Raw genomic sequence first — 18,385 nt, forward strand, 5'->3', positions numbered from 1 at the left:
TTATTTTAAGTAATTTGAGAAAAAAGCTAACCATAGTTATTACAAATAATTGTAAACAAAATAATATATCAAGTTTTTTAAGTGAATTATAGGGTGAGGTTAATTATAACATTCAGTTTTCCTTGATTGAGGAGAACTAAGCATTTCTTAAAATGAATTATAGCAAGATGATATTTTTGAAATGTAGGAAGCATATCCTGACTGTGTACCACTCCCAATTATATGACTTGGTTGAATCATTAAATACCTTTGTGCTTTAGTTTTCTCACCTATGAGTTAGGAATGATGTTAAGATTATACTGTATCAGCTTGGGCCGGGTAATGGGTATCCCCAACACACCACGGTTGCCAGTTCAGTCGCCCCAGTCAGGGCACATATAGGAATCAACCAATGAATGCATAAATAGGTGAAACAACAAATTAATGTTTTTCTCCCTCTCTCTTTCTCTCCTTTCTTCTCTCTCCCTTAAAAAAAATCAATTAAAAAAATACACTGTACCTACCATGCAGAGTTTTTTATAAACTGTAGGCATTTTTTTTATATTTGTACTTTATGATATACATGCTACAAAAATTAGTTCAAAATTTTGAACAACTGTTTTATCTTCATAGTCTTCAATTAAACTTAATGCTTGAGTAATAACTATACAAAATAAAAATACAGGAGGATATTCAAAATAAAACGAAGTATTCCATAATATGGATGGAACAATAAATTTCTTTTATTTGATTATTTCAGAGCAAAGATGGGAAAACCCCGCTGCACATGACTGCCCTCCACGGTAGATTCTCCAGATCACAAACCATTATCCAGAGTGGTAAAAAGTATTTCTGTTTGTTTTTTTTCTTAAATGTAGTAAAAACATCCACAAAATGAATGGTACTGAGGAATTGTCTTAGCAGTCTGTATTTTTAATGTTTGATATCAGATCTCATGAAAATCAAATAATAAAGCATATAAAATGCCACATATATCTTTCATAATTTCTTTCATTTATATTTGGTTTTTCCCCTGAATTATAAATATAATTTCTCTAGCAGTTAGTGCTGGCAGTTTTAAAACATTGCTGAAGAGAAAACTCTGCCTTTCCACTGCAATGTGTATTATATATAAACAAAATTCTGTTGTCAATATCTTTTTTCACCTTTTTAATATTTTGAACTATTTCTTGGATTTTCATTTATTTTCAGACTTTGTATTATTTTGCATTTGAATTAATATTAGGCGAGTCAACCTTAGGTGCATTATTTTAAAGCAGTGTTTCCCAAGCCATGTTCCAAGAAACTGTTAATAGTCCTCAAAATAATAGCTGTTAATGATTTTGCAGGGGGAAAGCAGGAACAGGGTCATGATCAAATACTTAGTGAACACTGCATGCAATATTTTTGATGATACAGAGAGTGTGCACATTAAAGCTCTGAAAAGTCTTGTCCTAAAGAAATGCATTTAATTTTGTTTTAATATAGTGGTTTCCAAATATATAGGACCCTAGATCTCTATCTATAACTCAAGTGCCTGGACCAGTATGTATTGTGAATGAAATCTAGTTAAATTGCTATATCTGTTAGTTGTGCTTGAATAGCACTTTATCTTGCTTTTCCTATAATAGATTTGTCTTGATCTTTGTATAGTCTAGTGTCTGATAGTATGTCCTTTATTGCAGGAGCTGTAATTGACTGTGAGGATAAGAACGGAAACACCCCTTTGCACATAGCAGCAAGGTACGGCCATGAGCTGCTAATCAACACTCTTATTACAAGTGGTGCTGACACTGCAAAGTAAGTACTCACCAAGGTGTTGATATCTGTGGCAGGAAAACACACAAGGAAGTGAACCTCAGTTGCCTAGATATTACAAGTAGAAATGTGGATTTTTGTCCTCGATATTGTACTAATCGCTGGAGCTTTTTTTTCCTCCTTTTTGTGTTTATGATGTGGTAGAATAGAATGCTTGATGCACTTTCATTTGGTAAGCCAGCATAGAGTATTTGTATTTATCTTTTAATCTCAGTTCTTTCTGGATTATGGAGTTTTGATTAGAGCTTCAAATTTTGTGGTCTATTTTTACTCTAAATAAAAGAATGTATATACTGAATACTTTTTTCATTAAAGTAATACTATCTCTAGATAGTAGTTTTCAGACTTGGTGCTGCAGAGTTTAGAGATTCCTTGGTAGCTGCTGCAAAGGATTTCATGACCCCAACTTTGGTCAAGACAGCTCATTTTTATCTATTTTATAAGTTAAAATGTCCATGTAAGATTTTTTTTGAGAGCTGGATTCTCTTGCATGCTCTGCAGAAGTAAGCACCCTACTTAAATTATGTTTAGCATTTCTATGTATGTTTTTAAAATTTTATTACATTTATATATTAACATGTTTTAAACCTTTTAAACTTTCTATAAGTGATATGTTTGTACATTTTTATATGAACTTAGTTATGTAGATATAAATTTGAGCCTTTTTTTCTTACATCTCTGCAAGTAACTGTAATTAGTTCATTTCATAAAATTTAATTATTGTATAAAGACCTCACAATTTGCTCACCTTATTTACAAATATAACTTGTTCCCAGTTTTTTCCTGTTACAAAAATTATTGCAGTGAACTGCCTTGTAACGATTATCAATGGCGAAGAAGGGAGAATGAATGGGTTTTGTACTCTATGCAAATGTCCAGAGACATTTTTGATTGTAATAATTAAGGAGGAAGATGTTAATTCATATAGTGTAGGTAGAGCCCAGGAGCACTGCTGAACATCTAGAAAGCACATGATAGTCCCCACTACCACCCCCACCCCCACACGCAACAAAGTTCATGATGGCAATAGTGCTGCAGTTGAAAAACCTTAGTCTGAGGAAAATTGCTGGATAGTACCTTATACCCACCTTCAGCCTTTTGCCAAATTGCTCTCCAGAAGTTAAGATTTTGACTCATCTACGTTTTTCCTTTTAGATTCTTTGTAATTTATTTAATGATTGTATTTTTCTTGTATTTTAACGATACTGTCCTTTTTACTTCAGGCGTGGTATACATGGAATGTTCCCACTCCATTTGGCAGCCTTAAGTGGTTTCTCAGATTGCTGCAGGAAACTTCTTTCTTCTGGTAAGTGGAACCTTTGCAGACTGATTCTTTTGTCTTCCCATCCCCCACCCCCTGTTTTAATACAATTTTTTTTATTCTTTTCTTCCAAAATCACATATAGGTATCTCCATGGCTGAATCATTTATTAACCTCTAAGAAAATGTTGGATCCTTTAATTTTAAGATTCAGCTTTCTCTTCATCTCTTGGAAAGGTTTTATTTTCCCAGTGATTTCCCTCTATTAGTTGAGGAATAGGATGTGGAATATTTCTAAAGCAACTTCTATTCATTGAATGGTAGTCTTTCTGAATTGTCCCTTTATGTGTAGAAGCAAAATATCTTCATTTGCTTGCTTCCTTTTTAAAGAGCTGATAGCCATCCTATAATATCTTATTGGTTTATGAGGTTATTTGTCATCTAATTAATATTTCAAAATACCATAGTCAGTTTGAAACGAAACTGAATCAGTAGCTTTCTATAAATATTACTACAAAACTATGGTCCTTATTCAATGCATAGGATTACTAAATATATAAGAGTTAATTGATTTTAAATGATACTATATTTCTCAGAGTATTAACAAAGTCGAACGCACTCTATATATTAATACTCATGATTGCTGTAAGAATTATGAGAAAGTTTCAGTGAAAATTAACACATTGTGAGACAAACATGTCTGAGTTTTTCTTAAATGATAATCCTTAAGTGAGTTAATTCCACTCTGAGTTTTTAAAGTTTGTGTGTGTGTGTTTGTGTGTCTACAAGTACTCACATACCTACGTATCTATGAAAGAGAATTCTAAAATCTCTTCTCAGTTTTAGTAATAAATGTGACTTTTAAAAAAAAAAATCTCCATTAAGATATAATTCACATATCACACAATTCATCCTTTTAAAGTTTAGTCTTAAGTCTTTTTTAGCATATTCTTTAAGGTGTATAACCATCGCTACACTCAGTTTTAGAACATATTTATTTCCTTCTAAAAGAAAACCCCATTAGCAGTCAATCCATATTTCCGGCCTCCTCTAGCCCTAAGCAACTACTAATCTGCTTTCTGTCTCTATAAATTTGCGTATTCTGGACAGTTCATAGAAATGGAATCACTCAAGCTGTGGTCTTCTGTGACAGATTTCTTTCACTTAGCAAAATGTTCTAAAGGGTTATCCATGTTGTAACATTGACAATATTTTTCCTTATTGCTGAGTAATATGTCATTGTATCCTATGGTTTTTATTCATTTATTTTTATTTTAAAAACTTTTTTCAATTACAGTTGGTTTACAATAATATATTAGTTTCAGGTATCTCTAGTTTTTAAATAACACTAGCACTTACTCTAAAATCCTCTTTTTTTAAAGTGGTAATTTTTTAAAAAATATTTTATTGATTAAGGTATTACAGTTGTCTCATTTTTTTCTCTCCTTTACTCCCACCCCCACCCCGTACCGCCCCACTCCCCGGCATCCTGCCCCTGCCCTTAGTTCATGTCCATGGGTCGTACACATAAGTTCTTTGGCTTCTCCATTTACTATACTGTTCTTAACCTCCCCGTGCCTATTTTGTACCTACTATTTATGCTATTTATTCCCTATACCTTTTCCCCCATTCTTCTCCCTCCCCTCCCTGTTTTACAGTTCATAGTTTTTGTTGTCCTTTTTCTTAGATAAATCCCTTTAACATTTCATATAATAAGGACTTGGTGATGACGAACTCCTTTAACTTGACTTTATCTGGGAAGCACTTTATCTGCCCTTCCATTCTAAATCATAACTCTAGACAAGATAAATCCTTGTCTTTCATGACTTTCAGTATTTCTTGCCAGCCCCTTCTTGCCTACAGGGTTTCTTTTGAGAAATCAGCTGACAGTCTTATGTGAACTCCTTTGTAGGTAACTGTCTCCTTTTCTCTTGCTGCCTTTAATATTCTCTCCTTATCTTTAATCTTGGGTAATGTCATTATGATTTACCTTGGTGTGTGCTTCCTTGGGTCCAACTTCTTTGGGCCTCCCTGAGAGCTTCCTGGATCTCCTGGAAGTCTATTTCCTTCACCAGATTGGGGAAGCTCTCCTTCATTATTTTTTCTAATAAGTTTTCAATTTCTTGCTCTTCCTCTTCTCCTTCTGGCACTCCTATGATTCGGATATTGGAACATTTAAAGTTGTCCCAGAGGTTTCTAAGCCTCTCCTCATTTTTCTGAATTCTTATTTCTTCATTCTGTTCCGGTTGAATGTTTATCTCTCCCTTCTGCTCCCAGTCGTTAACTTGAGTCTTGCTTTCCTTCCTTTTGTCGGACTTCCATAAAGTTTGATTTTCTGGCAGTTCTGGTTATTTTTTGTTTTTAAATTTGTTGTCCTTTTCGTTGTGCAAGGAGGCAAAGTATATCTACCTATGCCTCCATCTTTTTTAGTGGTGATTTTTTTGTAATATACATTACTAATTTTCAATAATTTTTAAACTATTTGTAATTCATAGTTTTGATTGAGAGTGGGGGTGTGTTACTCGACATTTCTTGGCTTAATACTGTAATATAAAGTAATGTCTATAATATTATATAACATAAAATGTATTCATTCTTGTAGGATTTGATATAGATACCCCAGATGATTTCGGTAGGACCTGTCTACATGCAGCTGCAGCTGGAGGGTAAGTTAGAATATTTACTATTTCAAGGAACAGGTAGTTGATAATGGCAGTTTTTCTCTTATCTTTGTTTTTCTTTATTAGTTTTGGGCTACCTCAAAATAGAAAACATAACAGGAGTGGTTTGGAAGAAGCAAGTCCGGAGTAGTAGAAATTGCTTTTTTTAACCTTTATCCACCTAAGTCATAAGCTGTGAGTGGTAGAGATAGAGCAAACCTACCAAATGAAGTATTCCTTTTTATAAGAGAAAATGATTTAATGAAAAGTATATTTCCTCCAATGAGGTCATTAAAACATTGGGAGCATTCTAAGTAATACTAATAATCTTTGAGAAAGGTGTTCATGGGGTTTAAATCATAATTTAGGGGGGAAAAAACGTTGATAGCTGGTTTCTGTCTTACCTCTACTCAGGACTAATATATATGAAATGAAAAATTTGAAATTGAAAGATTTAGGACTCAGTTTTAAGCATTACTACCAGGGGAAATTAGGCACCTGGTTTGCATGAACAAGAAAATTTCAGCTAAAACTCGGTCTCTGAGGCATGATGCTAATCTAATGCTTATGATAATTTAGATCCTGAATCCGTGGTAAGCCATACAGTTTATATGATGACTTATCAAAAGGGCATTAGCAAGAATTTTATTCCCAATAATAATTCCTTAAAAATTAGTAGTGATTCTAAGAGGACAGGTGTGCTGAACCCAACACTGCTACTACTTGCCCAGTCTAAATTGTAGGGATGCATTGAGAACATGGGATTCGGTCCTCTTTGTCTTCCACTGTCACCAAGGGCCTGACATCCACATTACTTGCCTACTAAGAGAAGGACAACAGATAACATGAATTTCTGATTGTTTGGCAGTTACAGTTTTCATAGTAACACAGTATGTTGATGTTCAGGTTTATAAAAATTAAACTCTAGAAATAACTATGCATGCAATGTATTCTATAATTTTAACTAAGGATACATCTAAGTAAGCAAGCGTATATAGGAAAAGATAAGGGAAAGCTAATTTGGGACATTATCCATATTTTCAGGTTTAATTTTTTTTTAAACCCATTTTAATTCAATGTAGTATTAAAAACCACTTAAATTTAAACCATTTAATTATAAGCATGTGCTTGAAGTTTATTTAAAGGTTCCTAAAAACTCTTTAGGCACTCTCTTACAACTGCAAACTTCCTTTTAAATAGTGACAAAAGTGATCCATTCATTATTTCCTATCAGTGTGCAACATGTATGTATATAGTTTTTAAATTTTTAGATAAGGTGAATTTTAATGTTTTTATGCTTCATAAACTATATAAGTCATGCCCTTTTACTCACTTTACCCTCATTTGAAAACATGCTTTTATACATATTTAAACCCTCCAATTTCATTATAAAATTACTGACAATTAAGTCCTCTCTGTGTCCCTGGATAGGAATTTGGAATGCCTAAACCTTCTGCTGAATACTGGTGCAGACTTCAACAAAAAGGACAAATTTGGGAGGTAAGATGTGGTACAGTTCTTCTGTAGAGCCTAATTAATGTTACTTACTTAATGACTTACTTGACCTTCTAACTGGTTTCTGAGAATTAACTGAACAGTTCGGCAGCTTTTGCATTGTGATTATGATTCACTGAGAGGTCCAAGTAAGTCGATAACTTTTAAGTATTCATTCCTACCCACGATATTCTTTCACCTGAGCACCTGGCACAGCCCCAGGCTGTCAGCCACAACTTTACCTTATAAGCACTTCTATACCTCTTGATATCATTCCTCCTCCTCCCATAATTTATGACCATGGAAATGTAAAGCCCCATGGTGCCTTCGAGAAACAAACTCAGGAGACCCAGAACTCGGTAGTACAGTTCTCCTTTGTCAGGGAATGTATTGCCCGTGATTGGTTATGGAGCCATGGAAAGAAGGAGGAAATGAAAAATTATATGTGTAATTTTTCTTTCTCCTCTCCTGTAATTCCCCACACACATATATACACATATTAGCATATCCACATACACTCCCTATGATCTGCAGGAAAGCCCCTATGAAATGACAGAGTCCCTTTGTAGTCACTCAGCAATCCTCATTCTCAGTGTTCAAACCCAGGCCTCCTTGCTTACTAGCATTTGTGGTAGCACTACTTAAAGCCACCATTATCTGCTACTATACTTAGAGTAGGAATTGACCCAGAGTGTGTTAGAACCATGTAAGTAAGTATTGAATGCCATTTGAATGGGTTTGAAAAACAGAGGTGGCAATATGGGCAAAATTGCATGTGTCAGGAGTTTGAGAATTGAATCAAAGTGTAAATGACAAAAAAGTGTAAGTGTGTAAAAAAGAAATGTAATTAGGCCAGTGCAAAAAAAAATAGAATTATATATGATAGGGAATCAGAAATGCATGTAAGAAAAGTAAAACAGACTACTCTCATAAGCATGCAGGCAGAAGGAACTAATGACCTACAAAATCAAAAATCACTTTGGCTTTGGAATGCAATATTTTTATAGTGAATTTGCTTTAATCCATCTTATATTAGTTAATTTGTAGCACTTGAAGCATTCTATACTACAAATAGAGCTTCTGAAGTATATTCTGAGTGTAGAAGCTTGAAAGTAATTCAGGGTTAATTGCATTTTAAAGATATGGTTACTATGCCATACCATATCCAATAAAGTAAATAATGATTTACTATCATTTCATTTGGTAAATGTTTCAGAAAAATTATGCCATAAATACTCAACTAAATTTGACCTTCACTTTTCTTTCTTCTGTTCCTCCCCCTCCCCCCTCCTCCGCCTCACCCTTCCCTCCACCTTCTCTCCCTTCCCCTCCCCTTCCTTCCTCCCTCCCTCTTTCCATTCCTCCCTCTCTCCTCCTCCTCCCTCCCCCTCCCCCTGGTGACAGAATCATAGCTTTGTAATAAGAAGACAAGGACTTCTAAATTTAGTAACATTCTGGTTCGTTTCAGTAACTACAAAGAAATAGGCTGTGAATATTCAGACTTTAGAAATTAAAACGGTGCTCTAACTCTTCTGAATAGTGAACAGTCTTCAAAACTGTGCAGTTTTTGCTTCAAAAACCTGTATTACTTTATAGCTCTACTAGATAGTGTATATAACTGAGCATTTTTTTGATGCTCTTATATTTTCTTTTTATTCCTCTACTGAAACACGAATAGAAGCTGCTACCTCTATACTGTGAAGCATTGTTTTCATCAATTTATATAATGTTTTATTGAATAACTATCTGTTAGTATAGGGAAAGCTTTGTTAAAATAAAAGTTGCCAAGTTTCTGAACAGAATAGGGAGTGTGTCTGTATTTTACCCAAAAGACTGGAATTGTTACTATCTAGAGACCATGAAATCATTTAATTGTGTTTCTGATTTCCAGTTCCTAGAGTTTTTCTGCTACCTAACTCTCCTCCTCAGCTTTCTGTCCAGTCCTCCAAAAGACTTAGTTTATGGCAGAAGTCAGTCTCAGGCTAACTTATAAATACGGTATTTGTAACTGAGTGAAGTAAGAAAGAGCCCACTGTGCTCTTGTTTATTCTTCTGTGTCCCTGACTGCATTTTTCTTATATTAACGTGGGCTCAAAAGATCTCCACTGCACTATGCTGCTGCCAACTGCAATTACCAGTGCCTGTTTGCTCTTGTGGGATCAGGAGCCAGTGTGAATGACCTTGATGAAAGAGGATGCACACCCCTGCATTATGCAGCTACGTCAGACACAGATGGCAAGTAAGTATCATGTGGTGAGAGTGAAGGATTGTTGTTCCTGTAAACCAGCATCTTCCATTTGAATGGCCATTTTTATTGAAAATTTATATTTCCTTTTGTACTTTTTGTTTTTGACTATCTTCCCTTAAGTCTCTAGTGTGGGAAATAAATTGGTTTCATAATTATTCCTTCATCATAGTTATTTTTACCTATTTCTATTCAACAACCTTCCTGTTGACTAATATAGTAGAAGAAAGATAAAGGTCTCTTCTCCCTGCCAAAAGCACATCTTAATCACACCTCCATGTTTTTTCCATCTGATTTCTCAAAGTCAGCAGCCTTGAGTATATTAATAGGGAAAGGGAAAGAGAAGAGATACATGGACAATGCTCTCAGAGGATTGGGCAGAGATTGGAAGGAATATCACTACTCTTCAGAGGTAGAGAGTTCATATTTGCAAGGGATCCTTGTAAATTGTTATCCAAAAAAGGGAATTGTTGAATTGGCAGAAACTGGCACAGAGCTGGTATTAAATATTGCTTAAATAAGTAAATAGGATAATGGAGTGAGTAAGGAATGGCCAAGACTGAATGAAGCCCTGGTCGGGTATCTCAGTTGGTTAGAACATTGTCCCAATACGCTAAGGTTGCAGGTTCGATTCCCAGTCAGGGCACATACAAGAATCAACCAATAAATGCATAAATAAGTGGAACAACAGATCAGTGTTTCTCTTTCTCTCTCTTTCTCCCTCTCTCTCCCTAGAATCAATAAACTAAACAAATAAATAGGATGAATGAAAACAAAAGAATGAGAGGCACAAATTTTTTCATAATTACTATTCACCAAAAGTTGATCAGGCCCATTTTAAACTTTGTTTAGTGTACTCATAACTGTAAACCTACTCTTGCCCACCCCTGTTTATTGCCACCTTGGGTGGGAGGGGAACTTGCTGGAGACAGCGAAGAGATCTTCAGTGTCTGTGACATTCCTCAGGTGTCTGGGTCAGCAAGGAATGAATATATCCTTAGGAAAAACAAATAGCAGTTTCTGGGGTGACTTTATAAAATATACTTCAGGGAAATTGCCTTTAACATAGAACTATTTCTCATTTTTAGCATTTACTTTTGTCCTTAACATAGAAAGCAGAATTTGATGGTATTATTCACAAATGTTAATTATAAATTCTGTAACTAATTTTAAAGCTGTTTCTATAAGTAACACTTTGTTGGGTTATTTGCTAAAATTCTAATTTTGAAAGTACTAGTAAAATGTATTTTCTGTTTGTAGGAATATATCACTATGTAATTTTATATATACCAGAATAATTACATATAGATAGATTTTGGGGAGAAGTTAAATTATTTGAAGTGTTTTTAAGGGACTCTATGATAAAGACTTTGTAACAGTGTTCATCCATGCTGTTTGAGATGTATGGTTTTATTTTAAGCCACTTTATTTTTTCTGTAAAAGTGTACTAGTACTAAAATGATTTAAATTGTTTTCTCACCTTATATAAACTATTTTAGAGCAATCGGCTAGTGATATTTATTATTTAAATCCTTAACTCTCAATATCAACACCAGGCAGCCTGATGTACTAGAAAGAACATGAGCTTTGGAATCCAAAAGACCCAGTTTAAATCTTGGGATCTCAACGTTACAGTTCTTTGAGCCTGAGCAAGTAATTGCTAAGCAAGAGCTTCTTTATCTGTAAAATTAAAATTAAATCTACTTCTTAGAACTGTGAGGAAAATGAAATGGGATTGTATGTATAAAAGACTCTAGCCCTGTTTTCTTGGAGCCTCTATTTCTTACCTTTAAAGTATCAGTATCCCAGAGGTCCTGCCTAATGCCATCATTTATTGACTCAGTGATTTGTTCCAAGGGAACCTTCTAAAAGCTATAAGCCCCAGTAATTATTTTAGGATACCAGAACCATCCTTTCAGTAAGTGATTGTTTGGAAGCTTAAATGGTAGCATTAAGGTGTTGATTTATTTTTCTAAATTCCAAGGAATAGGTTGGATAATAAGATAATCTGACATAATTTATACTTTGCCCAAGAGTGAAGTATTTTCTAAAAGAAGAAACATTTTCCCCATGGCTTTGAGTTGCTCTTATTTAATAATGTGTGTTTCTTGATTTGATTTCTTCATGATTGTTTGCTAATCTCCTGTGAACATCCTGAGTAAAAATTATTTATATTTTGGAACATGCCCCTCACAGTCTAATCAAAGTTGAAGACCTGGTATATATGCCTCCTGTAGCCTCTTCTTTAGTTATATAATTGTGTATAAATATGTTTCTGATAGTTCCCTGAGATCTACTTTTATGGTAATAATTGGCATTTTTCCCAAAATGGGATATTTTGACTCCTTATAGCATTGTTTATTGTCTGTTTTTGAACCTTACATAAATGAAATTATATAGTTTTTTGTTTAGATGTTTTATAATCCATTCATTTATTCCTAATTTTTGATATTTTTATTGCCAAAATAAATTATCTTTAACATTTGTTGTAATATAGAGAGATACATTCGACCCTCATATAAGATTTTATGTTCAGCAGCCTTATTAAACTGATTTTGTCTATGTGTGCAAGACAGCATTGGGTTTGAGTCTGCCTCTGCACTTGTGGGACCTTGAGCAAGTTACTTGACCTCTCTGAGCCCATATTTTTCTGTTAAGCGGGGATAATAATCTGATCCAACTCATAGAGCCATAGAATATCTGAATTGCTTCAAATAGTATTTGTCACATTATAATCTTCCTGTAAGGATTAATTTCTTAAACTTTGACTTTTTTGGGGTTTTTGGTTTTTTTTTAACGGGAACAGACACTATTGTACTCCACAATGGGGAAGACTGAGTAAAGGAGGGCCTCGGGTGACAATGCCACATCCCCTGCCTTTGGCTGAGTGGGCCTTACCCATGGAACACATGGGTTTGAATTTGTCTGAATTTGTAACAGATCTCAGTGTTTAGAAGTTCATGGGTGGTAAGGGAAGAGTAAAAGAAATTTCAGTAGTTTGAAATGTGCTCTAATCTAAATTATGTGCTTAATTGGAATGAGAATACTTAATTTGTCTAACATTAAATGAGGGTAAGTTTTATCAATAAGTATAGTTTACTACTTAACTATTTTGTCATAAATATTCCTCCATATTTGCATACATAATTTATTTTAGGGGAAGGAGAGAGATTATAGAAAGTCTTCATTTAATTTTCTGAAGTTTATAAAATAAGCATGTGTTAATTTACAATCAGGAAAAATAAATTAGAATAGACTCTCTCCCCTCCACCTTATTTTCAAATTAAAAGCGAGGTCCAGATTTTCAAAGTCAAGTAATTTTGTGGTTCAGCATTTTATAAGCACCCAGGTTAAAGTACCACTCTAACTCATTAACCCTTCTGCTTAAACATTTGGTAGCATGGAAAGAACACCAGATGAAAAGAAGAACCGAAGTCTAGTCCTTGCTTCACCATATTCTAGCCAAAAGATTTGGAACAAGTTTTTAATTTTTCTGAGTGTCAGCAATTTTTCATTTGTTACAGCCAGTGCTTATCTCACAAAGTAGTTATGAAATTACTTAACGGAATCTAAAAGCCCTGTCGGTGCAAGGAATTTTATCACTATAAATTAGCCCTTAGTCTTTGTTTTGTTATAGACCAGTCATCTGAGTAGTGTGAATGTAAAAAATTAAAGAAATAATGTGATTTGATAGAAACTACTGCATGTATAACAGTTAAATTTACTTCAAACCATTTAATTCTGTAACTTAAACTAGTTACTGTAAATAATGCTTTGAGACATGCCCCCCTACTTTAGAAGGTGAACATGAACTTATCTGCTTGTTTTGCTTTCCTTAAATAAATCTTTTTTTTTAGTACTCATGTATCAGCAAGTTATCTTAAAATAGTTCTTTTCTCTGATAGTCCCCGAGTGAAATGTTTATACCTGTAAAGCAATGAGAATGACCTCTATCCCTGCAGGTCTTTTCTCCACTCCAGTGAGTGCTGACTTCCGAGTTGGGCACGTAGGAAGACTGTACACAGTTTACACACTGATACTTCCTGAAGTACTGACCTCTATCCCTGCAGGTCTTTTCTCCACTGCAGTGAGTGCTGACTTCCGAGTTGGGCACCTAGGAAGACTGTACACAGTTTACACACTGATACTTCCTGAAGTACCCTCAGAGCTGGTTTATGAACACCAAAAAACACCATTCTTATTACTTTAATTTTTTTTTTTAAATCCTCGCCCAAGGATATGTTTTTATTGATTTGAGGGGGAAGAGAGGAAAGAGAGAAACATCAGTGTAAGAAACATTGATCAATTGCCTCCTGTATGCACCCTGACAGGGGATCAAACCTATAACCTTCTGGTGCATGGGATGATGCTCCAACCTAGTGAGCCACCCAACCAGTGTCCAGTCTTGCTACTTTAGAAGTCAGTTTTGGGTTGTTTTAATCATGGTGATACCCAGCTCACCATGTTTGTCCAAAATTTTAGTTTGAAATAAATATCAAAATTACACTTGAAAGAATAAAGATTATCATTAAGGATATTATAACTTAGATTCTGCAAGTGATTTCTAAGAGATTTAAAGGATTTTAAGTGTTGCAGCATTAAACAAAGATTGGCATTGAATAGAATAGTTCTCATATATATGTATAGATATACTTACATATCTACTTATATATTACAGTTCCCGAAAATCAATTACATTACTTCAGAAGTCCTCCTTTTATTTGTTTTTATATAACCTCAGTAAGCTTTTGGAAACTTGAATTTTTAAGAAGTAATTGATTATAGATTTTTCCTAATACTAGAATTAATATTTAGGCATATCGCAATATTAGACAAATTATCACTGAATAATTATGGATTTATAATGTGAACATGAATAGAATTTAGATTATTTAGTTGGATTCCCACCCTCATCTATCAAGTGAATAAACAGAAGCCATTTAATTATAAGATGAAATGATTTGCCCAAGGTCACTGGTATCAAGCTGGCTCTTGAGACAAATCTTTTCTAATTTAGTACTCTCTTATTTTGCTACAATAACAGTAAAATTACTAAAATTATAACAAATTGTGAATCTTACAGTGCCTTTTAAAATTCTTCTTCTCGTATTTTAATAGCACAGGAATGAAGTATTTCTCTTATGGAAGGTCTTTCTTGTTACCCACATACCAGTTTTATACTGTTTACACACTTCTCAGTCCTCTGACTCAAGATCATTAAATTGTTTTGGTTTTTTTTTAACCAACGAAAAGATTACATCTTCCTTTTTTGTGGCTTAATTTTTTTTTTTTTAATTGTTCAATTACAGTTGTCCAAAGATCATTAAATTCTGACTGGTTTTAAGAGCTTTTTTGTTTGTTTGCATCCTTCTTTGAGATTTCTCATGAGACATACTCACTATATGTTCCAGAGAGGTGAGCAGGAATATTTGCCAACCTAGAGTTTAATCATAACAGACATTGTTTGAAGTAGGTGGTCCCATAGATACTGACTATAAAAACAGCCCTTAAGTGTACTCTGCTTGCTCACAGACCTTGAAAGATTCTCTTATGATCATTTTGTTTGTATTTTTATGATACAATGTTTTTTATAGTATAGGTATATTTATGATTTTATATTACTCAGATAAAAGAAAAACATCAATTTTTGTCTGTGTTTAATCACTGGTTAAAATGCAGGATTTAGAATTTTGAATAAATTGTTTCTACAATAGGTGCCTGGAATATTTACTAAGAAATGACGCAAATCCAGGGATTCGGGATAAGCAGGGATACAATGCCGTCCATTATTCAGCGGCTTATGGTCACCGACTATGTCTTCAACTGGTAAGATTCCTGAATTCCGGGAGAGGGGCTAATGTGAGTTTATGTTCTAATAATTTAATGAAAATGAGAATAAATGGATCAGTAAGCAAACTCCATTGCTTTTTTAACATTTTAAAAATCTATGTACTTACTGAATTCATACTTGCCTCAGTAAAATATCTGTCATTCTCTTTTCCCATTCCAAAAGAAAGGATAAAATTAGATCTCGGGACAGGGCTACTTATTTCATTCCCTTATATTACCCCATATCTATGTAGCATTTACTTCCCCTACACCTTTAAATAAATGTTTTCCAGGCATTTCCAAACAAATATAATCATGTCGGAAGTAAGAACTTAAAAGTCCCTGTTGGAGGAAGCTTCCCCCAGTATATAGGGAATTCTGAAAGGCCCATTTTTTTAGCAGTCCCTCCTTATAAGGAAGGCTCTGCTTCTTCAAAGAAACTTTTTATTTCAATTTTTTATTATACACACCATGCATCCCACTTGGTTGGACAAATTAAATGATTTCTCAGGTGTGTAACAGATGCTTCATGGTAAAGTTTTCTTTATTTATACTTACCTTATAAATTGTATTAAACATTGCTACCCTTCAAGTGGAAATAAAATTTGAAGAGAGTGGGTATAAAAAATAGAAAAAGAAAGTTGACATTTAATAATGGCATTTAGAACCATGCTACAGAAATAACAAATATTTTCTTAGGTGACTATGGTGTCTTTAGACAAAAATCTTAGATTCATGTATCTAGATTTGTGGTCTAATACTTTATACAATTGCTTATTTAAAAAACTTAATTTTGGAGGCAAGGGAAGCACAGGTTCAGAATGGAATTTAACAAAGTCCTGTGTAAATACTTGTAGTTAACATTTATCTCTTTTATATAAAAGAGATATATATGAATACTTCCTAAACTAAATATTTTTATTTTAAATTTTATTTCAGATTGCAAGTGAAACTCCTTTAGATGTTGTAAGTATTAGTCCTTTAACCCCCTACTATTTAGACTATTATAATTATTTATTTGCTCTCAACTAGAGCTGTAGCCTGTTTCACACCTTCCTAGAAACAAAGATAGTGACAGGAATCATGTAAGGGGGCAGATGTTACTTGTTGGTCATTAAATAGCATTTCCCTCAAGCTCTTAGTTTATTATAGCCCTCCCTCAAAACTCTTAGGCTGTGGTCCTTACCACACTTTCAGGATGATCTGTTCGATAAACTTACTAAATTTCGTTTTTATGATTATAAGGGTGTGAGATTTTTAAATTCATATTCAAGTATTAAGGTATACTCTGGCTGGTGTGGATCAGTGGATTGATCGCTGGCCTGTGAACCAAAGGGTCGCCAGTTCAACTCCCAGTCAGGGGCACATGCCTGGGTTGCAGGCCAGGTCCCCAGTAGGGGGAGCACTCAAAAGGCAACCACACATTGATGCTTCTCTCCCCCTCTTTCTCCTTCCCTTCCCGTCTCTCTAAAAATAAATAAATATTAAGGTATGCTCTAAAATAGAGTTTAACCTGGGGAGAAGGAAGTGGGAATAATAACTATAGTATATCTAAAAGCATCATTTTTGACATTTAAAATGCTCTTCTTTCTCAGTTAATGGAAACCTCTGGAACAGACATGCTGAGTGATTCAGACAATAGAGCAACAATAAGCCCTTTACACTTGGCTGTAAGTACTACTTTCTCGGCCAGCTTGATGGCGTGTTTACTGAAAATATGTCTGCCTGTGTTGACTCAAACTAGTACCCAGAACTTTTGGTCCATGTAATGATGATCATGGAATTAAAACTTTAAGAACTTCCTTATTCAGATAATTCTTGAATGCACTTTTTTAATGTTTTGTTTTGTTTTGTTTTAAATGTTCTTTTGGCTTCCCCCAAGGCCTACCTAAGCCTAGGGAAAAAATATACCTGTAATGGGAATTTAAAAATGCACTCTCATAGTGAGTGGAATGGCTTCCAACTTGCCAAGCACATAGTATCAAAGCTGTAATTTCTGTGGTATTTCTACAACTTTTTGTTTAGTTTGTGATCTTAGACTGTTAACTAGGTGTGTGCTCATTGGTCTTTTGATTGCTCATGCTATAGGATTTGGCTATGTGATCTGTGGTGTTCTTGTTAGCTTAGGATGCCTCTGTGTTTTTCCTCTAAATGTCAGTCACTAAGAGGAGAAAGCTAGGAAAAAGTGTGGTAGTTCTTTCATTCAAATATGGGAAGAATTACCTTAGGAAATTTCAAGCAGAGCCCAATCTAGTTCTTTCTGTCCTAAAGGGAGAATTTGTTTGTGAAATAAAGCATGTTACAGTTGAGGGAAGACTGGGAACTTTGAGAATTAGGAGACTTGGGTACTGTCACTAGCTGTTTGTAAGATCTCTGATTTTATGTATAGTAAAATGCTTATGGAGCAGGGGTCCCCAGTTCCTGGGCTGTGGACAAGTAGCAGTCCGAGGCCTGTTAGGAACCAGTCGCACAGCAGGAGGTGAGCAGCAGGTGAGTGAGCAAAGCTTTGCTCATGTTACTGCCTGAGTTCTGCCTCCTGCAACACCGCCCCTCCCCGCCATGGAAAAATTATCTTCCACAAAACCAGTCCTTGGTGCCAAAAAGGTGGGGGACCACTGTCACAGAGGTATTACTTAAGTTAATGTGGATCACTCCAAGTTCAGTGCTCCATTTACTTTTTCTCCTCACATAGACTATTATTATTTTTATCTTAATATTCTCCTTGCATATTTTCTAGCACTGTCACATGTACATTGTCTCTTCTGCTTTGTCTTTGTCCCCACTTCCTGACGTGTTCTAAATAAGGGAGCATGCTGAGGCTTTCTGCTTTTTCACCCTTTGAGTCTTTGGAAATACTGTCTACTTTCCGACTTGTATAGTGAACAAGTCATCCAGAGGACCTAATCAGCATGGAGACAATAGCCACTTTACTGTTGGTGGCAAGAAGTGAAGTCTGAGCAGATGACTCAGCAGTTCTGTGTCATTGTCATCATCATTCTTGAAGGAATAACGCTGTCATTTCTTAAGCACTTATTAGGTGCCAGGCTAAGCACTTTGCCAAGTTTTGAGTATGTTATCTCAAAAACTATAGGTTTTGGGG

The 18,385-nt window shown here is 34.7% G+C and overlaps 1 protein-coding gene across 6 annotated transcripts in view; it reads left to right on the forward strand.

The window, feature by feature from the left end:
* ANKRD28 (ankyrin repeat domain 28) overlaps positions 1-18,385 on the forward strand; it is a 183,179-nt gene that overhangs the window by 143,839 nt on the left and 20,955 nt on the right. For all 6 annotated transcript variants that reach the window (XM_054595438.1, XM_054595441.1, XM_054595440.1 and 3 more), the window contains 9 exons: positions 740-818; positions 1,665-1,779; positions 3,021-3,103; positions 5,660-5,723; positions 7,149-7,217; positions 9,310-9,450; positions 15,171-15,282; positions 16,225-16,251; positions 16,881-16,955. In XM_054595438.1, coding sequence (XP_054451413.1) covers positions 740-818; positions 1,665-1,779; positions 3,021-3,103; positions 5,660-5,723; positions 7,149-7,217; positions 9,310-9,450; positions 15,171-15,282; positions 16,225-16,251; positions 16,881-16,955 — 765 coding nt within the window. The remainder of the gene's footprint in view (positions 1-739; positions 819-1,664; positions 1,780-3,020; positions 3,104-5,659; positions 5,724-7,148; positions 7,218-9,309; positions 9,451-15,170; positions 15,283-16,224; positions 16,252-16,880; positions 16,956-18,385) is intronic.

This window comes from Pteronotus mesoamericanus, unplaced genomic scaffold (genome assembly GCF_021234165.1).
Source record: "Pteronotus mesoamericanus isolate MK-2021 breed Mesoamerican mustached bat unplaced genomic scaffold, CSHL_Meso_final scaffold_54, whole genome shotgun sequence".
NCBI lineage: Eukaryota > Metazoa > Chordata > Mammalia > Chiroptera > Mormoopidae > Pteronotus > Pteronotus mesoamericanus.